The sequence below is a fragment of the Oenanthe melanoleuca genome, chromosome 1, assembly GCF_029582105.1.
Source record: "Oenanthe melanoleuca isolate GR-GAL-2019-014 chromosome 1, OMel1.0, whole genome shotgun sequence".
NCBI lineage: Eukaryota > Metazoa > Chordata > Aves > Passeriformes > Muscicapidae > Oenanthe > Oenanthe melanoleuca.
The window spans coordinates 15,629,708-15,655,559 of record NC_079333.1 but is presented as its reverse complement, the minus strand read 5'-3'; the positions used below and the strand labels follow the sequence as shown (position 1 = coordinate 15,655,559).

The 25,852-nt window shown below is 62.5% G+C and overlaps 3 protein-coding genes across 3 annotated transcripts in view; 1 reads left to right on the top strand and 2 right to left on the bottom strand.

Annotated features, from left to right (window-relative positions):
* Positions 1–697: 697 nt before the first annotated feature.
* On the top strand, positions 698–15,749 carry INPPL1 (inositol polyphosphate phosphatase like 1). Its single transcript, XM_056484266.1, has 28 exons — positions 698–917; positions 4,777–4,840; positions 5,544–5,694; positions 5,779–5,899; positions 5,987–6,124; positions 6,199–6,289; positions 6,505–6,594; positions 6,921–7,019; positions 7,190–7,340; positions 7,559–7,665; positions 7,907–8,009; positions 8,086–8,282; positions 8,644–8,761; positions 9,261–9,357; positions 9,443–9,581; positions 9,671–9,770; positions 9,852–9,940; positions 10,008–10,089; positions 10,185–10,274; positions 10,386–10,499; positions 10,612–10,700; positions 10,795–10,882; positions 10,965–11,120; positions 11,205–11,289; positions 11,655–11,804; positions 11,876–12,599; positions 12,684–12,802; positions 13,169–15,749. Exons 1-28 carry the CDS (start codon positions 745–747, stop codon positions 13,257–13,259), a joined length of 3,816 nt encoding a protein of 1,271 aa, XP_056340241.1. The 5' UTR covers positions 698–744; the 3' UTR covers positions 13,260–15,749.
* A 680-nt stretch (positions 15,750–16,429) lies between these two features.
* PHOX2A (paired like homeobox 2A) lies at positions 16,430–19,942 on the bottom strand. The gene is made up of 3 exons (XM_056493510.1): positions 19,697–19,942; positions 17,887–18,074; positions 16,430–17,030 (listed from the first exon to the last, which is right to left on the bottom strand). Exons 1-3 carry the CDS (start codon positions 19,902–19,904, stop codon positions 16,602–16,604), a joined length of 825 nt encoding a protein of 274 aa, XP_056349485.1. The 5' UTR covers positions 19,905–19,942; the 3' UTR covers positions 16,430–16,601.
* Positions 19,943–22,731: 2,789 nt separating this feature from the next.
* The window catches only part of CLPB (ClpB family mitochondrial disaggregase), a 70,750-nt gene continuing 67,629 nt past the window's right edge, over positions 22,732–25,852 (bottom strand). The window contains exons 13-16 of the mRNA XM_056485968.1: positions 25,072–25,145; positions 24,474–24,593; positions 24,162–24,266; positions 22,732–23,407 (exon numbers count right to left, since the gene is read on the bottom strand). Of these exons, the coding sequence (XP_056341943.1) occupies positions 23,168–23,407; positions 24,162–24,266; positions 24,474–24,593; positions 25,072–25,145 (539 nt within the window). The 3' untranslated portion in view covers positions 22,732–23,167. The remainder of the gene's footprint in view (positions 23,408–24,161; positions 24,267–24,473; positions 24,594–25,071; positions 25,146–25,852) is intronic.

The following is a 25,852-nucleotide window of genomic DNA, read 5'->3' as shown; positions in this document are numbered from 1 at the left end:
TGGGGTGGCACCGTCCCGACCCCTGGCCCAAGGAGAAGTCCCCGGTTTTGGTGGTGAAACCGGGTCGCGCTCCCCCCTTCTCCAGCCCCTGGCCCCAGCCCTGCCCCACCGCGCCCCCCTTCCCCCAGTGCCCGGCTCCCCACTACCTTCGCACTGCTGGTGCCTTCCCACCACCGTGCCCCCGCCTTCCCTTCGGTACGCCCCTGGGCGCCCCTAATCTCCCGGTGCTCCCCTGGTGTCCCTGTCTCTCCAAGTGCTTCCCCCCTCCCTGATGCTCCCCATCCTCCCCGTGCTCCCCACTGCTGCTGCCCGCTACCCAGCGCTCTCCGCCCCGCGGTGCCGCTGCCCCTCGATCGGAACCCCCGATGGCCCCCTGCACATCCTACTCATGGCCCGGATCTGTCCCGCTGCCTCTCGCGGTGCGCCCCCAGGACCCCACCAATGCTCCCCCGTTACCTCACTGGTGCTCCCCCCTGCTGCTCCCCAGGGATCCCCCGCGGGTCCCCCTCGGTGCCCCTCGCGACCCCCGCGGGTCCCCTCCCGCCATCCGGTGGCCACCCCCGGGTCTCTCCCCGCAGGCCCCCGGGTACCTCACGTCTGCCCCCCGGGGCCCAGGGTGCCCCCTCGGCCCCCGCCCGTCCCCTGGATGTCCCCGTCCCCACCTTTCCCCGCCCCGGTGCCCGCCCCCCGGCTCCCCCCTCCCCCTCGGAGCGCGGCCCCGCGGCGCGGCCCCGGCGGCGGACCATGGCGGGCGCGGGGGGCGCGGGCGGAGCGGCCCCGGTGCCGCTGCCCCCCTGGTACCACCGGGACCTGAGCCGGGCGGCGGCCGAGGAGCAGCTGGCGCGGGCCGGGCGGGACGGCAGCTTCCTGGTGCGGGACAGCGAGAGCGTGGCGGGGGCCTACGCGCTCTGCCTGCTGTGAGTGGGGTACGGGCGGGGGGGTGCCGGGGCGACACCCGCGGGGCACCGGGGGGGCACGGGAGGAGCTCCGGGAGCGGCCATCGGGGCAGATGGAGGGGCTGCACCGGCAGGGGAACGGCGCGGGCCGGGGGAGCACGGACAGGGTGTGCGGGGAGGACCGGGAGCGACCCCGAGGGGGGAGAGCTCGGGGGAGCACCGGCGAGTTACTGCCGGGGCATTGGGGGAGAAACGGGGCGGGGGTGCCGGGGGAGATTCGGGAGTGAGGAGTGGAGTGTTCGGGGGAGCACCGGAGGGGCCTCGGGAATGGTCCGAGGAGAGCCGGGGGTCGGGAGGGGAGCAGCGGGGAGAATTTGGGGGAGCACAGCGAGGTACCGGGGGAACGCTGGGGCGTCATGGCGGGACACTGCAGGGGTTCAGGGGAGCACCATGAACGCAGGGCGGGTGTCCGGGGAAGCACTGACAGAGGACCGGGAAGAACAGTGGGGGGAAGATGGGGCCCCAAGGAAGCACAAGGAAAAGCAGTGGGGATTACTGGAAAGGATCCAGGGGAGCATGCAGGGAGCATTGGGGGGTTTCAACACCAGCAAGGCAACAGACAGAAGGGAAAACCCGCCTGAGGAGTCACCAGTACTGTGGGGGTTGCTAGGAATTTGGGTACAGGGAGGCTGGGACAGCTCTGGTCAGTAGGTACTGGGGGGACATGAGGAGTCCTGAAAGTTCAGAGGGACACTGGCACTTCTGGGACACTGGGCACCAGGGGAATGGCACCTGCTCTGGCCTGGGTGTCCCAGGAGACCAGACACCAGCAGGCTGGAGGGGCTGGGGATCTCTGGGCCCTGGGGGGAAACGGCTGACTCTGGGGGCCTGTGACATCCACCATTGCTCGCATGGGGGTCTGTGAGATGGGGGGCCTGGTCCCTACCCCACACTCTTAGGGCCTTCGTATGGCACTGGGGGTCCCCGGCCTGGGGAGGGGAAACAGCTCTGTGCCCTTGGGTTGTGCCATGGAACTCCATGGCTTCCAGCTTGTGCCAGGTCACAGGTGAGTGCTGACAGCCCTGGAGGTCCTGAAGTGTCTTTGCCCTGTGGTGCACCCCAGCACCCCACCATATGTGGGGCCTCTGACACCTCTTTGTGCTGGTGATGTTCCGTGTGCTGGGATGCTCCCAGGGCATGCCACCAGCTCTTTTTGAGCTACCTGTGCCAGCACCTGGACCTTGATGTGGTTGTGGGGTGGTGGTGAGGGCACTTGAACTCAAAGCTTTTCTGTGCCCTGAGAGCCTGTGGGAGAACTGGGAGTGCACTGTGAGCTGGCCTGCCCTGGCCTGGGGTTGCTGTGTGCTGGTGCCACGTGCAGGTGCCAGGCATGCAGCCTCCATGGTGGCATGGTTGTCCTTCCCTGTGGACAGTGGCAAACGCAGTTTCCAAGCCACAAGGGCACGGCATGGCTCTGGGCACTGGCTCCCCACCACAAGGCTGGGCACAGCACTGGGAGAGTGCACGATTCTGGCACCTGATGGTGCTGTGTAACTGGGGAGCATTGTGGCACCAGTGTGGGTGATGGGGCTACAGACTGCATCATGGTGCAGGTGCCTGGGTAAGGTGTGTCTGTCACTGATGTCTCTCACTGCCTGGAGAGGAGGCTGTGGGTGCCACACTCTGGGCTGTGGGACTGGGACCATGCAGCATGGCAAAAACCCATCATGGGGATGCCAGATTGGGAGGCTGCACTCCAACGAGAGCTGTTGGGAGTCTCTAATGCTGTGATCTCACCAGGCATCCCTGTTGCCATTGAGTGGGTGGACAAGGCTGTGGGGCCATTGGCCCCAGCAATAGCTGCGACCCTAAAAATAGCTGCAGGGTCAGGAGGAGGAAAGGGAACTGCAGCGGGATCCCGGCAGCGTCGGCTTCCTTTAACCCTCCCACTGGTGCACCGTGGACTCACCGGGCTGGATGTGGCACACAGGACATCTCGCTGTGCCCTCGCCACAGCACACCAGGGTGTCATGCTTGTGGCCTCACTGTGGCGTACTGGGGGAACTCACAGTGCTGGCATACAGCAGTGGCACCCCAGGATGTGCTGACATCACTGGCTGGTGAGCAGTGCCAATGGGGGCAGTCCTGATGTGGTGTCCCACAGGAGTGTGAGAGCTTGGAGCTTCCATCCTGGCTCACTGCCAGTTCCTGGGGACACCAGTGCCAGTGGCACACAGTATCCGCCTTGCCAGAGTGCCACATCCTGCTCTTGGTGGAGTAGGGTGGTAGATGCCCCTCTGTGTGCCACAGAGCAGTGGGGATATGGGATATGGGATCTGGGATCTGGGATCTGGGGTGCCCGCTGTGCTGGCAGGGCTGGGCCAGGGTGCTGGCTGTGCGTCACAGCCGACAGGGGAGTCCCGTTGCTCCTGCATAAAGGCTCTTTGTACCCAAGCCCGGAGCTCTCTGGCCCCCCCGCCGTCACTGCTCACTAAAATAGCAGCCGACAGCGGTGTGGGACCAGGCAGCCAGGGGGCCCTGCAGCCTTCCTCCACACTACCATCCCCTGTGCTGGGTGTCCCTCCAGCTCCCCAACATAGAGAACCCCTTGATGTCCCCCACAGCTGAGGTTTCTCCTAAGGGTCCTTGCCCCTCCAATCTGGAGTTCCACATACTGGTGCTGTGCTGGGGTTCCTCTTGCACCCCCCATCACACCTCCACTGGTGTTCCTGCTGAGAAGATCCCAGTTGTGTATTAGGACATCCCACAGAGACCCCTTATGCTACCCTCGTTTGGGGCTTTCTCTTTGTGCCCCTCCCATCGGGAACCCCTGAACCCCTCACCCACCCCAGCAGGGTTTTCCATACAGCCTCCCCATAGTGGATTCCCATTCATCCTCCCCTACCACTTAGAGGGTTCTCCATGGCCCCACCTTCCCAATGATCCCTGACTGGGCATTGAGGCACCTGGGAGGACCCCAGCAATGCTGGGATAGGTTGTACCTGCGGGGGAGGCAGGAGAAATGGGGTACCTGGCACTGCAGGGAGAGTGGTGACACCGGGGGACCTGACAGCATGGGGCAGGACGTGGGGGCATGGCACCCTGTCCAGGGACACAGCACAGCATGGGGAGATGGATGCCGCCTTGTCCAGTCCTCCAGCCCTGTGTCAAGCTGCCACCAGGGCAGGGGACAGCAGCTGAGTGGCCCTGGTATGGTGACAGCAGCCTCAATGCTCATGGTGACCTCTGTGGCCAGAGGCCAGCTGAGGAGTTACTGTCCCTGCTGACAGCTCTGGAGTGAGGAGGTCTGGCCGTGCTGAGGCTCCCTGTCTCCTGGAGTCCCTGACATGAGGAGGGGTTCTGCTCCTTGTGCCCGCTGATGTTGTCACCCCATCTCTTAGCACTGCCCGTCACCTGCTGCCCCGGGATCACGTCCCTGGTTCCTGTCAGCTTCCACTGGAAAATAAATTGTTTCCTGGTGTCCTGGCTGCCAGCTCCTGCCTGCGCCTGCCAGCTCCTGCCTGTGCTGTGGGCTGGGGACAGTGCCTCTGGCACAGACAGGCAGTGCAGCAGGGGCAGCAGCACTGCCAAGGACATAGTGGCGTTGACTGTGGGGTCAGAGCAAGCAGGGCAGTCACTCTGGGACTCCCAGCACCCATCCTGCCGGCATTTTCCCAAGGGTTTTCCGTGGGTTTCCCTGTCAGCTCATTGCATGCCATGGGGAATAGTGGTATTGGAGCTCCTCTCTGTGGGTGCTGGTGAAGCAGGGGTCTGACTGCATGAGTACTGGGCATCCCTCTGGGGCTGGCAGGGGCCGTGCAGGCAGGTGGGGGGCTGCCATCCAAGCCCCAGCACCCTGATGCCCTCCCTGCTGCCACAGGTTCCAGAAACACGTGCACACCTACCGCATCCTGCCGGACGAGGAGGATTTCCTGGCCGTGCAGGTGGGCAGCGTGGGCGTGGGGGGCTCGTGGGCACTGGGGGTCTCCAGCTCAGCAGGGCTCAGGGTTGGCCTCGTGCTGTGGGCTTGCCTGTCTCTCTGGCTGTGCCCAGCTCAGCCCTGGCCCGGTGCCACGTGCATGCCCGGCTGTGCTGGATGGCTTGGCTGTGCCCGTCTTGGCCGGCTGTGGCACCGGGTATTTTTAGAGCAACAGAACCCTCTTTGTGCTGGCCAGGCGGGCAGGAAAAGCTGCCCTGGGAGGGAGGAGGCTGTGGGACGGCTGCTGCCTGCACCCTGTCTGCTCACCTACCAGCCCTGCAGGCCCCGTTGCAGCAGGCCCTGCTCCCCACCGTGGGGCTGTGGGGTCAGCCCCTCATCCTGCATGGGGGTCCCTGCATGGAGGGTTTCCTGCACAATGGCATCCCTGCTTGGGAGTCTCTGCATGAGGGGTTCCCTACATGGGGGTCCCTTCATGGGAACATCCCTGTATGGTGGCAGCTCTGCACAAGGGGATCCTTGCATGGTGTTATCCCTGCCTGGGGGTCCCTGCATGGTGTTACCCCTGCCTAAGGAGATTCCTACCTGAGGACATCCCTACGTGGTGGCACCCCTGGATGATGGTTCCCTGCTTGGTGCTGTCCCCACCTGGGGGGGTCAGGTGATGCTGGCTGCAGGCTGATGGTCCCGGTGTCCCCATGTCCCCGCAGACGTCGCAGGGGGTGCAGGTGCGGCGCTTCAAGACGCTCAGCGAGCTGATTGCCCTGTACCTGCAGCCCAACCAGGGGCTGGTCTGCACCCTGCTCTTCCCTGTCGAGAGGGAGAAAGAGAAGGAGACCGTGGAGGACAGGGACTACTCTGGTATGGCAGGGTGACATGGGCGGGTGAACAGGGTCCTGAGACCCCTGGGGTGGCGGTGACAGGCCCTTCATTGCCCCACTGCAGATGGAGAGGACGAGAAGCCGCCGTTGCCACCACGCTCCGGCTCCACCAGTTTCTCTGGCACCTCGGTGGGGCTCAGCCCCACTGGCCTGGGACCATCTTTGCCAGAGGGGCCAGTGGAGAGGTGAGGGTCTGTCTGTCTCCTGCCTGTCCCCTGTCTGTCCCCTGCTTTGCCCTGCTGGCTCTCAGCCCCTGGGTGCTCTCTCTGCAGCACCAATGGGCTCAGCAGCATCTCCCATGAGTACCTGAAGGGCAGCTACACCCTGGACCTGGAGGCAGTGAAGGGAGGGGCCAACAGCCTCCCCCACCTCAACAAGACCCTCGTCACCTCCTGCAAACGGCTTCACAGGTAAGTGCTGGACACTGGGACAGATGGAAGGACGTCTGTGCCACCCTTTGAGCCGGCTCCTCTTGCCCCTCCAGTGAGGTGGACAAGGTGCTGGCAGGGCTGGAGATCCTCTCCAAGGTGTTTGACCAGCAGAGCTCCCCCATGGTCTCCAAGATCCTGCAGCAGGTAAGGGCAATATAGGGACACAGCAGTGGCAGCCCCTCACCATGGACCAGCACCCACAGACCCCACCATGGGTGGTGGGCAGGCTGTGGAGAAGCACCCACCATCCTGCCTCATCCCAGACTGCCAGTGGGCTCTGCCACTTGAGGTGGGGGGAGGCTCTGGGGTGGGTCTGGGCTTCACATTCCAGTGCTGGGGTGTCCTGCTGGGGGTTCCAGACTGCAGGGCAGAGCGGAGAGCAGGAGCTGGAGAACCTGGTGCTGAAACTCTCTGTGCTGAAAGATTTCCTGTCCTCCATCGAGAAGAAGGTGAGGCTGGAGATGCAGGGCTGGATGGGGGTGTTCTGAGGGGTCTGAATGAACTGGAGGGGCTGTGGGGCTGAGGGCACTGTGGGTTTGGGACAGCTGGCAGGGATTGCTGGTGGAACTGGGGGACTGGCGATGGGCTTGTGGGCTTGAGGCACCAGTGGGAGTGGGGAGGGCCAGTGGAGCTGATACTGGTAGGGCTGAAGGGGCAGATGGGGCCTTGTGGACTGCGAAGGCTGGTGGGGCTTGGGACATTGGTGGGACTGGAGGGGTTGGTGGAGCTGGGGGGACTGCTGGGCTCTCAGCTGACCCTGCTGGGGCTCTGGCAGGCACTGAAGGCCCTGCAGGAGATGAGCTCAGCCGCCCCTGCCACCCCCCCTCAACCCCTCTCCCGCAAGGCCAAGAGCATCCCAGTGCAGACCTTCGAGGTGAGCCCTTCCCTGCCCAGTTCCAGGGGTTTGAGGGGATTTCAGTATCTGAATACCTCTGATGTGACACTGAGGGCACAGACCCCTAGGTGTCTCTGGGGGAGGCCAGATGCCAGATTCGGTGCTGGGGTGTCCCCTGTGTCCTCCCTCATCCCAGTGTCCCCTGGCAGGTGAAGCTGGATATCACCCTGGGGGACCTGACCAAGATTGGGAAGTCACAGAAGTACACATTGAGTGTGGACGTGGAGGGGGGCAAACTAGTGGTGCTGAAGAAGCAGAAGGACTCCCAGGAGGACTGGAACACCTTCACCCATGACAAGAGTGAGTGGGGAGGCGTCTGGGGGGCCCCAGCACCTGTGGGACTGCCTTTGTGCTGGGGAGCATCCCTGTGAGGCTCAGTGGTGGGCTGGAAGCTGGGGGATTTCCTCATGCTGGGGGTGTCCCCATCTTGGGGGTCCCCCAAAGCATGGATGGGGGAGTGGGGTTCCAGCACCTAGCTGGCACCCAGCACCCTCCCAGCTCTTGCCACTCCTCCCCAGTCCGGCAGTTGATCAAGTCACAGCGGGTGCAGAACAAACTGGGCATCGTTTTTGAGAAGGAGAAGGATAAAACACAACGGAAAGACTTTGTTTTTGTCAGTGCCAGGGTGGGTAATGGTCAGCTGGGGGCAGGTGGGGGACAAGGGGTCCCTTGTAGGGATGGGATTTAACCCTTGGGCCCTGGTAGGGGCGGGGACAGGCGCTGGGTACCAGTGCCTAATAGCTGGATGATGTCCCTGGGGTGGTCCCTCATTCCCAGAAGGTGCCAAGTTTGGCTGAGCCAAAGCAGGGGGGCTGGAGAGGGTTGTGGGGAGCCCCTCTACCCTGCCTCACTGCCCCCTCCTGCAGAAGCGTGAGGCCTTCTGCCAGCTCCTGCAGCTGATGAAGAACAAGCATTCTCACCAGGATGAGCCTGACATGATCTCTGTCTTCATTGGCACCTGGAACATGGGTGAGTGGGCCGGGGGCAGCCCATGGTGGGGTGTCACGGCCCTGGGGTCCCCCCTAACTGTGTTCCCCCGCTGCAGGCAGCGTTCCTCCCCCCAAGAACATCACCTCGTGGATCACCTCCAAGGGGTTAGGCAAGACCCTGGACGAGGTGACAATGGCCATACCACATGACATCTACGTCTTCGGCACCCAGGAGAATTCTCTGGGAGACAAGGAGTGGGTGGACTTCCTGCGCTCAGTGCTCAAGGACTTCACAGAGGTTGAGTACCGCCCGGTAAGAGCCAGGGGACCCCGGGGGTTGTGGGGTGCAGGCACTGGTGGGTGATGCAGGTGTGTGATGCTCAGTGTCCCGGGGGTGGCTGTGCTCTGGCTCTGTGACACCGGTTCTTCTGGGGTGCTCTCGTGGTGCTGGGTGGCTGTGGGTGCTCCAGGTCTACTGACACCTCGTATTTTGGGTTGGTCTCCTGGTGCTGGGTAGCTGTGGATACTGATTGGTGATGGATTTCCCTGGGGAGCAGCCCTTGGTGGGAGAGGCTGGGGTGAAGCAGTAATGGGAATCCCCTGTGGACACAGCAGAGTGGCCCCCATGGCCCCAGCGTGTGCTGGCAGGGGGCTGAGGGTGCGGGCACCCACAGGTGGCCATGCAGTCCCTGTGGAACATCAAGGTGGTGGTGCTGGTGAAGCCAGAGCACGAGAACCGCATCAGCCACGTCAGCACCTCCAGCGTCAAGACAGGAATCGCCAACACCCTGGGTAGGGGCACAGAGGGGCACAGGGGGTGTGCACTGCGCTGGGGGAGTCCTGGGCTGTCTGCATTATAGGGCTTGTTGCATGTGTTGCATGAGGAGGAGTTTCAGCATGTGTACCTTGCATGGTGAGGAGTCCTGGTATGTGGGCATTTCATGGGGAGGGGTCCCAGGATGTGTGTTGCACATGGAGGGGTCTTGTTGATGCACAAGGAGTGGTCCCAGAGCATGGGTGTTTCATGAGGAGGGCTTTGTGTGCAGTGCATGGGGAAGATTCTGGGAATGCTTACATTGCATGAGGAGGCTCTGGATGAGTGTGCTTTGCACGAGGGGGACTGTGGGGGTTCTGCATGAGGGGGGCTCTCAGCATGTGCCAGGCTGCACGTACCCATGCTGGCCAGGGGGGACTGTGCCCCATCACTGTGACCAGGGGCTGGCTGGGTGTCCATCCCCAAGGTAGGATCAGAGATTGCCTGATCCCATCCCATGTCCTTATTTCCTCACAGGGAACAAGGGCGCTGTGGGTGTCTCCTTCATGTTCAATGGCACCTCTTTTGGCTTTGTCAACTGCCACCTCACCTCTGGCAATGAGAAGACGGCACGGTGAGCACCCCCACCCTGGGCTGGGACAGGGCTGTTGCCCCATCCTCATGTCTGTGACACCCTGTTTCCATGTCCCCTGCTTCAGGAGAAACCAGAACTACCTGGACATCCTGCGCCTGCTCTCACTGGGGGATAAGCAGCTGAGCTCCTTTGACATCTCCCTTCGCTTCACCCACCTCTTCTGGTTTGGGGACCTCAATTACCGCCTAGACATGGACATCCAGGTCGGGGGAAGGGGTGGATGGGGATGGGAATGTAGGTAGGGGTGTCAGAGTTCCCCTCCCAGCCCAGTGCCAATGCCTTTTCCCTGCAGGAGATCCTCAACTACATCAGCCGCAAGGAGCTGGAGCCACTGCTGAAGGTGGATCAGCTCAATCTGGAGAAGGAGAAGCACAAGGTGTTCCTGCGCTTTGGTGAGCACTGGGGGCTCCAGGAGGCTCTGGGGCTGCAGCCCCTGCTGTAGGGACTGTCCTGACCCGCTGCTGTCCCTGCAGGCGAGGAGGAGATCACCTTCCCCCCAACTTACCGCTATGAGCGGGGCTCCAGGGACACCTATGTCTGGCACAAGCAGAAGCCCACAGGGGTAAGTGTTGGGGCAGGGGGAGTCAGGGGAGTAGAGCACACCCCAATCTGAACCCCCACCCCGGCAGGTGCGTACCAATGTCCCATCCTGGTGCGACCGCATCCTCTGGAAGTCCTACCCTGAGACTCACATCAACTGCAATGCTTATGGTGAGCAGTGTGACCACTCCCAGCACCCTTGTCCTTATTCTGGGGACAGTCCCCCGCCTCCATCCTGACTGCTTCTTCATCCCCAATGGCTGCAGGGTGCACAGATGACATTGTCACCAGTGACCACTCGCCCGTCTTCGGCTCCTTCGAAGTGGGAGTGACGTCCCAGTTTGTTTCCAAAAAAGGTGCTTATGCCCAAGGGGATACCCCTCTGTCCCCTGCCCCCCCATGGTCCAACTTCTCCCTCTAAGTGGAGAGGTCCCAGGCAGATTCCAATGCTTCGTCTCTCCATGGAGGGCTCTCCAAGTCCTCAGAGCAGGCATACATCGAGTTTGAGAGCATAGAGGCCATCGTGAAGACGTCCAGTCGCACCAAGTTTTTCATCGAGTTCTATTCTACCTGCCTGGAAGGTGAGGACTAGAATGGCAGTGGGGAATCCCAAAGGGCTTGAGAGGGGTCCTAGGAAGCTCACGGCATCCTGGGAGGCTCAAGGATTGATGCCATGTCCCACTACCATCACAGAGTTCAAGAAGAGCTTTGAGAACGACAGCCAGAGCAGTGACAACATCAACTTCCTCAAGGTGCAGTGGTCATCCCGGCAGCTGCCCACGGTGAGGAGGGGCTGGGGGCTGACAGGGTGGAAGGGGGAAGCTGCAGACAGGGAGACCCCCACTCAGTGCCAGCACCCCATTCCCTCCACCACAGCTGAAGCCCATCCTCTCCGAGATTGAGTACCTGCAGGACCAGCACCTCTTGCTCACCGTCAAATCCCTTGACGGTTACGAGTCCTATGGTGAGTGTCCACTCCAGCACCACACCAGCACTGGGGGGCCTGTGGGGTGCAGACCCCCAACCTCCCCCACTGTCACCCCCAGGGGAGTGTGTCATTGCCCTGAAGTCGATGATTGGCAGCACAGCGCAGCAGTTCCTCACCTACCTGTCCCACCGCGGCGAGGAGACCGGCAACATCCGCGGCTCCATGAAGGTCCGGGTGCCCACGGAGCGCCTGGGCACCCGCGAGAGGCTCTATGGTGAGGAGCCCTCACCCCAGGGGGGACAGTGGGGACGGGTCTCCAGCCCCTGTTCCCCTGCTGTGAGCCCCTGTTCCCTGGCAGAGTGGATCAGCATCGATAAGGATGAGACGACAGCCAGCAAAGGGAAGGTGTCGCTAGCTGCCAGGGCCACCCAGGACAATGCCAAGTATGGGGGACAGGGCTCAGCAGGGTGGGGGGCTCTGGTTCCTGGGGGTTGGGAGGCCTCAGGGATTCACCTGAGCACAGGTATTGCTCAGAGTATCCCTCTGGGTTGGTGTGTGGGATGTAACTGGGGACACTCCTGATGCCAGTTCTGCGCCACACAGGGCAGGGATGGGGTTCTGAGCCTCCAGTTGTGGCTCTGGCTGTGTTTTGGTGGCTGAACCCTATCCTGGAGATCTGAGCCCTGACCTGGGCTGCTGAGACCCATTCCACAGGGTCTGAACCTTGTCCTGGGTGATCTGTCATGTGTGTCTGAACCCCATTGCAGAGGTTCAGGCCCCATGGGGCACCAACCCCTCCTGTTGCTAGGTCTGTGGGGAGGAAGCCCACCAGTGCTGAGCCCCCCAGCACCATCCTGGCCAAGCTCCCGGAGGAGCCCGAGAAGAGCAGCAGCACAGCAGCACCGCGTGCCGCTGCCCCACACCGCAGCACCCCCAGGGATGAGGCCCCCCCGAGCCGGTGAGGGAGTGTGGGCAGGGCTGGAGAGGGGGAATGCCTTGGGAGTGCCACGCTCACCCCTGTCCCTGCAGGTCCAAGGTGGAAGCAATGCCAGAGCTGTCAGGGGGTCCCCTGAAGAACAGCTTCAACAACCCAGCGTACTATGTGCTGGAGGGGGTCCCCCACCAGCTGCTGGTGCCGGGGGACCCCGGCAAGCCCCCCAAGGGCAAGGTGCAGCTGGCAGTGCCAGAGCGCTGCCAGTGCCCCTCGGCGTGCTGCGGTGGCGAGAGCGATGAGGAGGAGGAGCTCGGCACCCTCAACCTGCCTCCGCCGGATTTTCCCCCGCCGCCGCTGCCACGGGAGCTGGAGCTCCCCGCAAACACCTTCTTCAGCACCCCCAAGGAGCTGCCGGTGCCCACCGGGTGTGAGGACCCCAAACCCCACCCTGCTGCCTTTGGAGAGGCTCCCCTGCCCAAGCTGCACCCCCGGCCCCCCCCAGCAGCCAGGGCTGGGTTTGGGATGGAGGGGGCTGGTGGGACCCCTGTTACCGGGGGGCTCCCTGCAGTTGGGGGGCTGCCCGCTCCTGGGGGCCTGCCGGCAGGGCTGCTGGATGACCGCTCCTGCTCGGTGCTGCAGATGGCCAAGACGCTGAGTGAAGTGGACTACGGGGGTGGGAAGGGCAGGGTGGTCCCCCCACCACCCCTACTGGCCAAGGGGGGGCTGCCTCCCCGCTGCCTGCACCCCGACTACGGCCGCCCCCTTGCCTTCCCTCCCCACTCCATCCAGGAGAGCATCCAGGAGGACCTGGCTGAGGAGGTGGGTGATGCAGGGTGGGTGCTCAGCACCTCGGTTGGGGCTCCCTCTGGGGTGCCCCGTGGTGCTGAGGCTGTTGGGGTGCAGGCGCTGGGCCGTGGTGCGGGCGCCGTGCCCGGCGTGGGCGAGTGGCTGCGGGCGCTGGGGCTGGAGCGGTACGAGGAGGGGCTGGTGCGCAATGGCTGGGATGACCTGGAGTTCCTCAGGTGAGCAGCCCCCCAGGACCCTGGGGAGGGACCCCCACCCACTCCCACCACCAGCCTGGCCATGTCTTCCTCAGGGGATCATAGTGATGCCTGGGTTCTGGGGAGGTCTGGGGGGTGCTGCCCTGATGGTCCCCACTGTCCCTGGGGGTTCCTCACTGCCCCTGGGTCTTCCAGCTGCCCCAAAGTGTCCCCACTGCTCCCACGTGTCCTTTGCTTCTGGTGCTCCCCACTGCCCCTCAAGGGTCACAAAACCCCACAGCAGGGACAGGGTGGGCACCCAGAACCTGCGTGGGGGCTCTACCACCCCATCCGAGTCTGGGGTGCCCCTAGGGGGCAGAGAGCCCCATATTTGTGCCTCATTCCCAGTGACATCACAGAGGAGGACCTGGAGGAGGCTGGAGTGCTGGAGCCTGGCCACAAGCGTGTCCTTCTGGAGAGCCTCCAGCTCCGCAAGTAGCTGCCAGCACACATCCAGCATCCCGTGCATCCCATGGCCCAGCATCCCAGATCCTGCAGCCCTGCGTCTCAGACCTTGCAGCTGTGTGTCCTGCACCCCACACATGCACATCCTGGATCCCATGGCTGTGCACTCTGCATCCTGCCACATATCCCGGAGCTGTGGCCCTGCGTCCTGCAGCTGAGCATCCCAGATCCCCCCGATCCTGTGGCCGTGTGTCTGCAGGCCAGCATCCTGTGGCCACATACCCTGGGTCCCGTGGATGTGCATCCCAGATCCTGCAGCCGTGCATCCTGCAGCTGAGGATCCTTCATCCCACTGTCCCACATCCTGCATCTGTTCATCCCATCACCAGCAGCACGTGGGAGCCCCACGAGCTCCACAGCCCACCCCCCACCCTGGATGCAGGGTAATGGGGTGGGAAGGGGGAGTGGGGGCACGGGGGGTGGTGGGTCCTGGTCAGATAATTTCACATGAGGATCCCTACGGGGTACCCTCACATTTTAAGTTATTTTTTATTTATTGGGAGAAGGGATGGAGGAAGAGGTGTTTGGGGGTAACCCTTGGGATCCTGGCTCCCCCCATGACCCCTCACAGCTAGGAGGAGGAGGCTCTGAGCAAAGTCGTGTCTTGACCCAAGTGCCTTCATGATGCCTGGGATGGGATGGGATGGGATGGGATGGGATGGGATGGGATGGGATGGGATGGGATGGGATGGGATGGGATGGGATGGGCCCAGCCCCATAGACAACACTAGACACAGCTCAGGGTCCCCATTCCCAAATCCAAGGATCTTGTCCCCACCCTGAAGGTCCCATCCCTACTGTATGGGTTCCTATCTCCACCCTGGGCATCCCTGTCCCCACCCCAGGGCACCTGTTCCCCTGAGGGTCCCTGTCCCCAACATGGATGTCCCATCCGCACCCAAGGGGTGCCTGTCACCATCCCTGGGTGTCACATCCCTTTGCTGTAGGTCCCTCTTCCAATTCCAGAGGATCCTATCCCCACCCTGTACATCATATCTGCACACAAGGGGTTCTACCCCACACTCTGATGATTCCCATCCCTGCCCTGGATGTGCTGTCCCCACCCCTGGGGGTTCCTATCCTCACCCCATTGGTCCCTGTCCCCATCTCCAGGGGTTCCATTTCTACCCCAGGTGTCCCTGTCACCATTCCTGGGGGTCCCATCCCCACCATAGGGGTCCCTGTCCCTGCACTAGGGGTGCCTGTCCTCCATCCCTGGGGATCGTTTTCCCACCATGGTGGTCCCACCCCCACCCTGAGGGTCCATCCCACCCAGAGGTTCCGTCCCCAGGGGTCCTGTCTTCCCCATACTGGGGATTCCGTCCCCAGCCCCAGGATTTCTGTCCCCATCCCAACTCTGGGACTGCCTGTCCCCGTGCTGGGAGTCCCATCCCCAGCCTGGGAATCCTGCACAGCAGAGCCAGACCAGTGCCTTCCCCCAGAGCCTACCCCACACCACCAGTGCCTCCGGGGCATCCCCCCCACTCCCCCCAGTTTGCCCATTAGGTACTTGCTGGGTCTGTCCCCCCCCGGGGGTTTGTGTCGCCCTTGGGGACAGTGGGGCTGGCAGCCAGGTCTCCTTGTGGGTGCTCAGCCCCCAGCCTTGCCAAGTGTCCTTCCAGGAGGGTCCCCAGGGTGGGGATCCCCAGGACAGGGGTCCCCCCGCTGTGCCTTCCCCACTGGGATGTCCCCTCCAGGCTTTCCCTGTCCCCAGGGGGATGGGGGTGATGCTACCCCCAGCCCTCCCGACCCCCACTCCGGCTGAGATGAAGGATGGGCCAGGCACCCCTGGCATCCCCCAACATCCCCCCTCTGTTACTGGGCTGTTTGGTGTGAACTTCCCCCCACTAAACTCCCAGCTCCTGTGTTTGGAGGTGTTTGGTAAATCTGGAGTCATTTTTTGTCATGTTCATGCAATGGGTGTGGTGCAGCTCTCAGTGTTGCAAGGTGGGGAAGGGTCTGGGGAGGGGTGCAAGATGGGGAACTGGGGGGAAGAACTGAGTCCCAGCATAATCTATGACCCCTCCAAGCTGGCTGTACTGGTCCCAGCAAGGGGGGACCAAGTCCCTTCTCCCTTTCTTGCCCATCTTGGGTATCTCAGACCACTCTCCCTCTAGCCTGGCATGCTCCTTGTCACCATCCCAATGCCCCCCAAACCATCATCATCATCACCCCCCCCAAAAGGCCCCTAGAGGCCATGGCGGCTGTGTGGGGCATCCCTCTCCTCACCCCACTTGAGGGGGCTTTCCGTGGGGTGCCCCCTCAGCTTCCTGCAGCTGATTGGGGTCTTTAAGTCAGGGGCACCCAAAATAATCCCTGAAGTGCTGGAGGTCTGTGGCATCACCTGAGAGGTTGTGATGGGGACTATGCACCCTTTCCAACCCCCCACAACCCTTGGTGGGGTGGGGGGCGCAGCAAGGGGCGAGGGCCAGCAGCAGCGTCAATAAATTAAGTTTAATTTGGATTAGTGGCATTTGCAAAGATGGGTAATAAATTACAGAATGGTTAAAAAACAAAAAAACGAAAGAAAAGTAGGGAATCCACCTCGGGGGGGCGGGGCTGGGAGGGACACAGGGGGGGAACGGGGACACAGGGATGGGCTGCCAGCATCCTCACCATGCCATGAAGCCCACCAGCACAGCAGCACCGGTGTAGTGGTGGCAGCACCCCCATTTTAGGAACCCTGTGGAGGTCACAGGGGGGTCCCAGCCGCACCCGTGGCTGCTCCCAGCATCGCCCGGCTGCTCCAGGGGCCCCCTCGGGGGCCACCTCACCCCCAGCAGTTCTGCTGCCCCGTCCCCATTGGCAACGCCTGCGGCAATGCGGGTGAGCGCTGACTCCCCCAGCCCGGCATTTCCTCGGGGTGTGTGTCTCCTTCCTGCCAGGGTGCTGCTGGGGGGGATCCATGTCAGCAGGCAGGATCTGGGGAAATCAGCCCCTCCCCACACCGAGGGGCGTCTCCGTACCGGAGTCCCGGCAGTGCCCACGCCGTGGGGCCCAGACCCCCCCCATAAAGTGCTTGCTCGCCCCCAGCCCAGCGGCACAGACCAGTGAGGGGGGCGTCTCCTGGGAGCCCCACATCTGCCCCAGAGCAGGGGGGTGGTGTCCCCCGCGGTCCCACAGCACCCAGGGGTGTCGGGGGGAGCTGCCCCGCTCCGGCTCCGTCCCACCCGCGCAGGGTGCGGAGGTGGCGGGGGCGCTCCCCGCTCCCTCTCCCCGCCCGCTGGAGCTTCGCGGTGGGGGCGGTGGGCGCAGGGTGCAGGGTTTGGGGGGCCGAGGGGGGTTTGGGGGGCAGCCGGGTCCGCTGGCTCGGCGATCAGAAGAGGTTTGTCTTGATGCCGTTGGGTTTCCGATGGAAGGAGGAGAGGACGCCGGAGAAGGGTCCCGGCACAGCCTCGGTGGGCTGCCAGGCTTTGAGCAGCTCGGCCGTGTTGGGGGCACCGCTGGCGCCCCCCACCCCTGCCCAGAGGGGCGCCTTGAGGGGCTGGGGGGCATGGCCGGGTCCCAGGGGTGCCCCCGCGCCGGGGCTGGGGCTCAGGCTGCCGCCGGGGCTGCCGATGGCAGCGGCGGGCAGGGACGCCGTGCTGTCCGGGGTCGGGCTGCAGTTGGATTCCTTGGACTCGTCGTCTTCCGAGGAGGAGCGCGGCTCCGACTTCTTCCCGGCGCTGCCGGTGCCGCTGGCACCCTTGGCATTGGCCGCACGCTCCTGCTTGCGGAATTTGGCTCGGCGGTTCTGGAACCACACCTGGAGGGGATGGAGGGCACGGGAGCACCCCTTGCCGCGGTGCCCGGGGGTTCGGGGAGCCCTCCCCGGCTCCGGGGTGAGCCTCACAACCCTCCGTTCCCTCGGGGGAAATGTCTTCAACACCAGAGGGATCCGTGTATCCACAATAACGTGGATTTGTGAGGCGACGCCGGGGCGTGTGCGGGAGGGAAATGGGGAGGGGACGTTGTCACACTGCACCCACAGCCGCACCTTGGGCAGTCAGAGCCCACCCCACAGCCTGCACCCCCCAGCTCCCCAACAGCGGGGTCACTTCACTCACCATCCCCCGGGAAGGACAGGGCCAGGACCCCACTGCTGTGGGTCCCTACATTCCTATGGGCAATGATGTTCTGACAAAGGGGGTGTCTGCACTCACCGATGGGAGGCTGAAGCCACAAAGAGGGGACCCCACACAGAAGGACCCCACAAAGAGGGTTCTGCATTGACACAGGGTATCTGTGCTCACAAAGGAGGAGCTGTACCCACCCGGGAGAAATCTGCACTGACACAGGGGATATCTGCACCCACAAAGCGCCACTCTCTGTCCTTCTTGGACTCCCACCCACTTCAAGGTGCTTGGGACTGGACTAAACCATTGATGACAGTGCCGGTGCTGTGGCATGAACCAGTGCCAGGCTGTCCCCCCGAGCTCCCGGCAGAGCAAGGCTGTGACAACAGTGTGTCACCGACTGCGGCAGTGCCAAGGCCAAGTCCCTTCCTGCCGCCCCTCCCAACGCAGGCAGCAGAGCAGCAGCGTCCCACGGTCAGGGTCCCTGCTCCGGTGGGATTAGAGCCTTCCACCCCATCCCCAGCCCCTCCTCCCTATGGAGCTGACCTGCACTCGGGCCTCGGTGAGGTCGATCTTGAGCGCCAGCTCCTCGCGGGTGTAGATGTCGGGGTAGTGGGTCTCGGCAAAGACCCTCTCCAGCTCCTTCAGCTGCGAGCTGGTGAATGTCGTCCGGATCCGCCGCTGCTTCCGCTTCTCGTTGATCCCCGACGGGTCCGAGAAGAATTTGTAGGGAACTGGGAGGGAAACGGGGAGTCAGCAGGGCTGGTGCAGCAGGAAGAACACTGGGGGACACCTAGGCAGGGGGCATCAGGCAGGGATGGAGCAGGAAGAAATGGACCGAGAATGAAGCACCAGGCATGAGACACCAGGCAGGGATGGACACTGGGCAGGGATCAATGAACCCGGAAGGATGAAATGGGTAAGGGTAAACCGGGAAGGGAAGGATTGGGCAAGGATCGCGTAGGAAGAAAGAAAGAGACGGGGAATACATAAACGAGCAGGGGATGCACTGAGCAGAGGAATCGGCAAAGGGTAAATGAAGCAGGAAGGACGAACTGGGCTGGGGTGAACCGAGAAGGGGTGGACTGGGCACGATGAATCAGGGGATGGACCAGACGGGATGGACCGGGCACGATGAACCGGGAAGGGCTGGATCGCTGTCCCCGCCGCACCCCGGCCCCGTTCGCTCGTTCGCTCGTTCGTTTGTTCGGGGCCTCGGGGCAGGAGCAGGGCTGGGGGGACAATGCGGTGCCGGTGCGGATGGGGCGGCCGGTACCGACCGGCAGCTCCTTCGTTGTCGGCGCAAACACAGGCAATGCCTCCGCGGTGGCAACGAATGCGGAGCGGGGAGCGGGGTTCCGGCGGCGAGGACCTTCCCCAGCCCCGTTCTGGGGCCGCCACAGCTCCAGGGATCCCCGGGGATCCGCGGCCGGGCTTGGGAGGGTTCGTCCCCACCGGCGGCGGCGAGCGGGGAGAGCCGGGACGAGGGGTGGTAGGGACCGAGCCAGGCAGGGCCAGGCTAGGCTTTGGGCACCGGCAGCACCGGGAACCGGCGGGTCCTCGCACCGACAGTGCCCAGAATCGGTAGCACCGGGAATCGATGTCATGGGGAACTGCCGGCACCGAGAAGCGACAGCAGCCGTTACCGACGGCATCGAGCCTCACAATGCCGAGCACCGGCGGCAACGGGAACGGGCAGCACCGGGCACTAGCGGCAGCGTGCACTGACGGTACCGAGAACCGATAGTACCGCGAATTTGCAGGAACGGGCACTGGCGGAACCGGGAACAGACGGTTCCCGGAACCGGCGGCAATGACCGCTAACGGTGTTAGGCACTGGGGTCACCGGGAACCGATGACACCGGTCACCAGCGGTACCTGGAACGGATGATTACTAATCCTGACAGTGCCGGGCACCCGCGGCACCAGGAACAGGCAGTGACGGGCACTGTCGGCACCGGGAACCGATGGGATCGGGCGCCGACAGCACCGAGCACTGCCTGTACTGGACAACAACGATTCCGGGAATCGCTGGGATCGGGCACCGGCGCTACCGGGAACTGGCAGTCACGGGCACCGGCGGCATCGAATCCTGACAGGACAGGGCAGCGGCGGCTCCGGGAACCGACAGTATCGGGCACCGACGGCATCGAGCACAGACGGTACAGGACACGGACGGCTCCGGCAACCGATGGCACCGAGTCCTGACATCACCGGCAGCCGCCGCTCCCGAGCCCCGGCGGCCCCGGTCCCTCTCCAGCTCCGATCCCTGCCAGCCCCGACGGCGCGGCCGCTTCCTCACTGCTCCGGGGGTGTCCCTGGCGGCTCCCGACGGGTCGGGGTCCCTCTCCCTTACCTGCCGAGTAGGGCGAGGGCTGGTGGTCGCGGAGGGCACCCAGGGCGCAGCTGGCGGAGGCGAGGGGGGCGCAGGCGGGCGCGGGCCCGAAGCCCCCCCGCATGGGGCTGTACTGGAAGGAGCCCGCCTGGCTGCAGGGGCTGAACTCGTAGCTCGCCTCCATGGCGGCCACGCAGGACTCGTAGGAGTTGAGGTAGGAGTAGTCCATGGCGAGCCCGGTGCGGCCCCGGCTGCCGCCCGCCCGTCCCCGCCGCCTCCTGCCCGCCGGGCCCCCGCCCGCCCCCGCCGCCGCCGCCCCGGCCCGTTAATATACCGGCGGGGGGAGCGCGGACAAAGGCTGCGCTCGCCGGGGGCTTTTGCATGACAATATCTCCCGGGGACGGCGGGAGCGGGCGGAGCCGACACCCCCCTCCCCTCAGCCCCCCGCCCCCCTTAACCCTTCGTGGGGCACGCACCCCCACCTCGGGCCGGCTCCGGCAGCCGCTGCTTAGGGGCGGGGGGAGCGGCCCCTGGGCACCCCGGAGCAGCACTCGGCGAGCCAGTGGGACCAGCGCTCGGACCTTCTCCCCGTGTCCCCATCCTTCTATACCGCACCTGTCCCCATCGCCATCCCATCCCGGCCCTGTCCCTGTCTCCGTTCTATCCTGGCCCTGTCCCTGTCTCTGTGCCTGTCCCCATCCCATTCCGGTCCTCGGTCCTGTTCCTGTCCCCATCCTATCCCATTCCATCCCATGTGCGTGTCCATCCTGATCCCCATCTCCCTCCTTGTCGCCGTGCCATGCCATGTCGTGCCGTGCCTCCGGGGCTGAGCATCCCAGGGGCAGGAGGCCAGCAAAGCCACCACACCCCATCCCTAGGTGCCCCGGGTACAGGGGCGAAGCGGGCTTTGGAGGGGTGCTCAGTCCCACCCCTCTCTCCTCGGGGGGCTCTGGCCTTTGCAACCCCCCTCCCCAGTTTTCAGCCCGGATGAATTTCAAAGCACCCCATCCCCCCACACCCCCTGTGGGGACCAAGGCAAAGGCTTTCGCCCCTTTCAGCGGCACCAGAGGGGGATGTGAGGGGGGGAATGCGAGAGGATTTGGCGGGATTTGGGACATTTTCAAGACAAACACTTTCACTAAAGAGGATTTTAAAGTCTAATTGTGCCAAATGAAGGGCTTTGGGTCTCCCAGGGGACTGGGGGGCGGGCGGGGGAAGAACCGACTCTGGCTGGGTCCTGCGGGATCGGTTCGAACCTGTCCTGCCCCATGTCCTTCCCTGTATTCAGCCCCGCATCCTGTCCCACTTTCTCCCCGATATTCTTGTCCCATCTCCTGTCCTAACCTGCGTCCTTCCCCATTTCCTGACGCGCATCCTGCCCTGTGTCTTGCCCCACATCCAGTCTTGTGTCCTGCCCCATGCCCCTCCTGCATTCCGCCCCACGTTTCAGGCCACAAAGGGTCCTGCTCCCTCCTGGCCTCCGTTTCCTGGGAGCAGCCCCCCCTGGCCCCGGCTGGTCACCTCTGTCCCCGCTCCCCCGCCCGAGCCCCCGGCCCCCGGTGGGTGCTGGCGGTGCCCCCCCTGCCCACCCCAGCTGCGCGGCCGGAGCGGGCAGGTTGCTAAACAAGTTAATTCGATCAGGGCGTGGGGCTGGCGCGGAGCGAGGCCCCACTGTCGGGCTGCTGGAGCTGTGAAAAGTTAATTCAATTAAGTTTTCCCTCTAAACTAATTAGGCAGCAATCTGCCACGCAAGGAGCTGCTGGTGCTACCCGGAGCCGGGGAGAGCCGGGAGGGCGAGGAGGAGGAGGGAGATGTAGGGGGAGAGCGGAGGGAGGGGAACACGGAGGGGAGTGGGATGGGGTGCAGCTGGGGGTAGAGGCAGGGAGCTGTCCGGCGTCCCCGCGGCTCCCGTGGGATGTGGGTGATCCCTGCGGGCTGTGGTCGATGAAGGGAGATGGGAATGGGGGGGGAGGGTGACGCCCCCTGCCCCCAAAAAGGGTAGCATTGGCAGCAAGGAGGGCTGGGCACAGTGGGGGATCCCCCTCACTCCATCCCATTGTGTGCTGGAAGCTGCCTGTAGCTTGGAGCTGCATCCATGTGCCTGGGTGGATTGGGGTCCCTCCAGGGCTGGGGGGGGGGATGGGACCCTCTCCAGTGGGACCCCTTATGATAGAATGTCTCCAAAGGGGCTGTCCTGATGGGACACCTGGCTGATGGGGGACTCCTTGAATGGGTCCCCCAGCCACACAGCTGCTCCCAATGGTGCTGGAGGCCTCTGTCCATTGCCACATTGTTCCTGGGGACAAAGCTGGGGTGCTCCAGGGTGTCCTGAGCCCCCACGCAAGAAGCACCCTCTGCCCTGACTGGATCAGGTGCCAGCATGGGGTGCAGATGCTGGGAATTCAATGTGTCTGGCACAGCCAAAGAGGATTCTTCCTCCAGATCCATGCTCCCAGGCACTATTCCTGGCAGTGGGAGCCCATTTACCTGTGTTGGCACCAAGAAAACCACCTCAAAGTGTTGAGGGGGGTCCATGTGGCCCTGGCTGAGCCTGTGGGGCTGTGATCCATGGGGCTGGCACAACTTGGTACGGTGGCACAGTGTGGAATAGAATAGCATGGTATAGGGTGATGTGACTTGGCATGGCACAGTGTGACCTGGGAGGGGTCGATTTCCATGTGTATTTCATGTTCAAAACCCATGTTTGGGGTGGCTCCAGTAGTGACCATGTCTCCTATTCCACCATGAGCAGCTCCCTGAAGGAGCCCCCATGGTGGGGGGGGCACAGCCTCTTTGTTCCCATGGGGACAACTTGGACAGCTCAGTTACACTGAGATATTAAATACTTCCTGGAAGAAGGTCATGAGAAAGAGTCAGCAAGACGTTTGCACTAAGACGTGTGGCTGGGCTGGGGAGATGTGACAGTGGGTCCCAGCTGCCAGTGGTGTTCCCCACTCTTGGTGACATTCCTGGCTCCTGGTGATGAGCAGGAGACCCAGGAGTGCCCTGGGATGATAGTGGTCTCAACAGCTGCTCCTTCTGGGGACACAAAGGGCTGGATGCGCATAGCATGTTTATTGCCATAAAGAAACAGGGACAATACAGAACAAGTGCTTGGTGCCTTTTACACTCAGTTCCCAGTCCCCACCTTGCCAGTCCAGCTAACCCAGTAAGCCCCCTCCCATGGGAATGACAAATTCATCCCAGCTCCCACATGGTCCACAGTTTGCTTCCCCCTTCCTTAAAAAACTCCAACACCCTGTGAAACCCCAGGCCCATCCACTGCCCCATTCCTGAATGGCATCAGGGCACCTTGTCACCCACAGCTGCACCACTAGAGCCCTTCAGGCCCATCCCGGGGCAGCTCCTGCCCATATCTGTGTCCGTGCCTCTGTCCATCCCTAGCAGTGGCAGGACTGTGGCTCTGCCCTCTCTGACAGCTCACTCCAACTCCTGGGCTATTTTATTGTCAGTGGGAGCACCCAGTGCTGCCTACAAGAAGTAAGTGATGTTTTCAGGGTTCAGCGGTGCCTGGATCTCCAGTTTTCGAGCCTTGCTGTCCTTCTCTACAATCTCCAGCCGCAGGGTTGGAGCCTTGGATTTTTCTGTGCCCTCTGTGGTTTTCAGCAGCTGCTTGTCAGAGTCCTCCACAGTGATCCTGAGGGTGCAGCCCCGTGGCAGCAGGTCCTGCTCGTAGGCAGCTGCCAGCTGGTTCACCACGCGCCGCTCCACCTGAGGGACAGAACAGATCCTGACAGGAAAACCCTGTGCAAAGCCTCTCGTGGAGATAGATGGCCAGCTCCTCCCCACCCTCAGGCAGTGCAAAATCAGGCAACCTTTTCTTTATCCCACTTATTCCCTGTCTCTGCAGTGTGGGTGTGCCACTTCCTCCCCCTAACCAGAGACATCTCCCCAGAGATGAGGACAGTCAGACCCACACAGGCAAAAAATCATGGAAGGGTTTGGGTTGAAAAGGACTTTTTAAAGTTCGTTAACATTTCATACCCCCCTGCCATGGGCAGGTTCACCTTCCACTAGACCAGGTTGCTCCAAGCCACATCCAGCCTGGCTTTGAACACTTCAGGGATGGGTCTGCCATAGCTTCTCTAGACAATCTCACCACTCTCACAGGGAAGAGTTTCTTCCCAATATCCATCTAACCCTGCCCTCTTGCAGTTTGAAGCCATTCCCCCTTCATCTATTACTCCAGGCTCTTGTCTAAAGTCCTTCTCCAGCTATCTTGGAGCCCTTTCAGGCACTGGAAGGGGCTCTAAAGTCTCCATGGAGCCTTCTTTTGTTCAGTTTGAACACCCGCAGCTCTCCCAGCCTGTCTCCAGAGCAGAGGGGCTGCAGCCCTCAGAGCATGTCCATGGCATCCTCTAGATTTGCTTCAGTGACTCCCTCTCTCTTTTGATGCCTTTCCAACTGTGGCTGTCCCATTGGAGGTGACAATACGAACTTTACCCCAATTCCCTCTTGCCTTCACCTCGTGTTTGATGGAGCGGGCGCCATAGTGAAGGTTGTAGCCATCAGCCAGCACATCCATGACCTCCCTGTCCCACAGCAGTGTGATGTTGTGCCTTGCCTTGGCCTGCCAGGGGGGAGGGGAGGAGGGGAGGAGAAGGAAGAAGAATTAGGGATGCCCCCCAGCAAGCCTAGAACCCTTCTCCTTGAGCAGCGAGGATGCTGCACTGCAGTGCTGAGAAGGGCTGAGCTCCACCAGGCCAGATTCTCTGGCAGGGATTTCTTCCAGAGTTATTCTGAGAAGTCCCCCCTAAAGCCACTGATGGTTTTTTACCTTTTTGGCCCAAAAGCTGAGCTCCTTGTTGACCAGCTGGATGAGCTCCGAGTGGCAAAAAGGGAGAAAATAGACAATTTCATTGATCCTCCCCAAGAACTCGTCCCGTCTGAAGTGAGCCTGCAGGGACAAGTGAGGAGGTCAGCAGGGAGAGGGATGGTGACCCTGATGGGAACAGCAGTGAGAGTAGCATTACTGAAAGAGCTCCCCAGGGATCACCCCACCTCCCACAGCTTCCAGCAGCCATCAACCCCCACGCCATGGAGCTGGACAGCATCCTGAGGTGCTTCAGAAACATCTTAAAGAAGCTGAAGGTCATGGGGATGTCACTGCAGTCATGTATTCCTGACCTTGGGAGAGCAGAGAACCCCCAAATCACACTGCAGCACTTCCTGTCCTGTGTCTCCTTCCCACCACACATTGTGGCTCCACTCTAAGAGTAAAGAAGCTGTGATTTATTTCTGCTGGGCTCTGACATCTCCAACATTTTTAGTGGGGTTACGTCCCTTCTCTCATAGCTGGAGAGAAACACAGGGAAGGAGTCTGGAACCAAAGCACAGGACACATGAAACATGAGCCATGAAAGCACCATCCATACCTTCAAGATGGGGCGAATAACTTTCTCCTTGAACTTCTTGGAAATGGTGATCTTGTCGGTCATCTGGACATCGTCTGGAAGAGAGGTGGATGGAGGGTGTCAGGAGGGACAGTGGGACAGTGGCATCCTCTGTCTGGATGAGCTGGAGCTGAGGGCAAGGAAGGGTCTGTGGGGTGCTGCTTGACAGACCTGGGACCTCCACATGTGCCAGCAGTTTGCTTTGGCAGTGTGGTGTCCCTGTACTTGGCACTGTGGACAGCAGTTCTGGGTCCTGTGGTGTTCCAGGGGAACATCCTGTGCTGATGTGGCTTCCTTGAATGGCCAAAGAGCCCTGGCTCTGCCTCTGCTCCCTGCTCTGTGCCCACAGGAGCTGCTCCCAGAGGTTCTGGGAAGCTGAAGTGCCCAGCTGGGCTCCTGACACACAGAGCACACTGGCCCTCTGAGGCTGTGAGCACTGGAAGAGCCTGTGGCCTCTCCAGCAAACACCATGTTCACGCTCAGGGTGCCTGCAGCACTGTTCAGGCTGCAGTCTACTTCCCTCTGCTGACTGCAGATGGAGCCAGGGTCTGGCTGCTCTCAAATCCTGGCTCCCAGCCACTCTGGATGCTTGGCTGCAGCATCACCCTCCTTCCTCTCAGTGCCTGTCTTCCTCTTTGTCTTCATCATCCCAGTTCTTCCCACAGCCTCACCCATCCCGCACTCATTCGCCTCCATGTGCTGTTTGACACCAGGTGCTCACAGTGAGACAGATTCCTGTGCTCTGCACTGGATCCTGGCACAC

Coding starts and splice junctions, on each gene's coding strand:
- PHOX2A (XM_056493510.1), bottom strand. CDS start 19,904: ATGGACTACTCCTACCTCAACTCCTACGAGTCCTGCGTGGCCGCCATG. Junction 18,075..19,696: donor GCCCTCGCCCTACTCGGCAG/GTAAGGGAGAGG, acceptor TTTCCCTCCCAG/TTCCCTACAAATTCTTCTCG. Junction 17,031..17,886: donor TCACCGAGGCCCGAGTGCAG/GTCAGCTCCATA, acceptor CATCCCCTCCAG/GTGTGGTTCCAGAACCGCCG.
- INPPL1 (XM_056484266.1), top strand. CDS start 745: ATGGCGGGCGCGGGGGGCGCGGGCGGAGCGGCCCCGGTGCCGCTGCCC. Junction 6,595..6,920: donor TGTCCTCCATCGAGAAGAAG/GTGAGGCTGGAG, acceptor GGGCTCTGGCAG/GCACTGAAGGCCCTGCAGGA. Junction 11,805..11,875: donor GATGAGGCCCCCCCGAGCCG/GTGAGGGAGTGT, acceptor CTGTCCCTGCAG/GTCCAAGGTGGAAGCAATGC.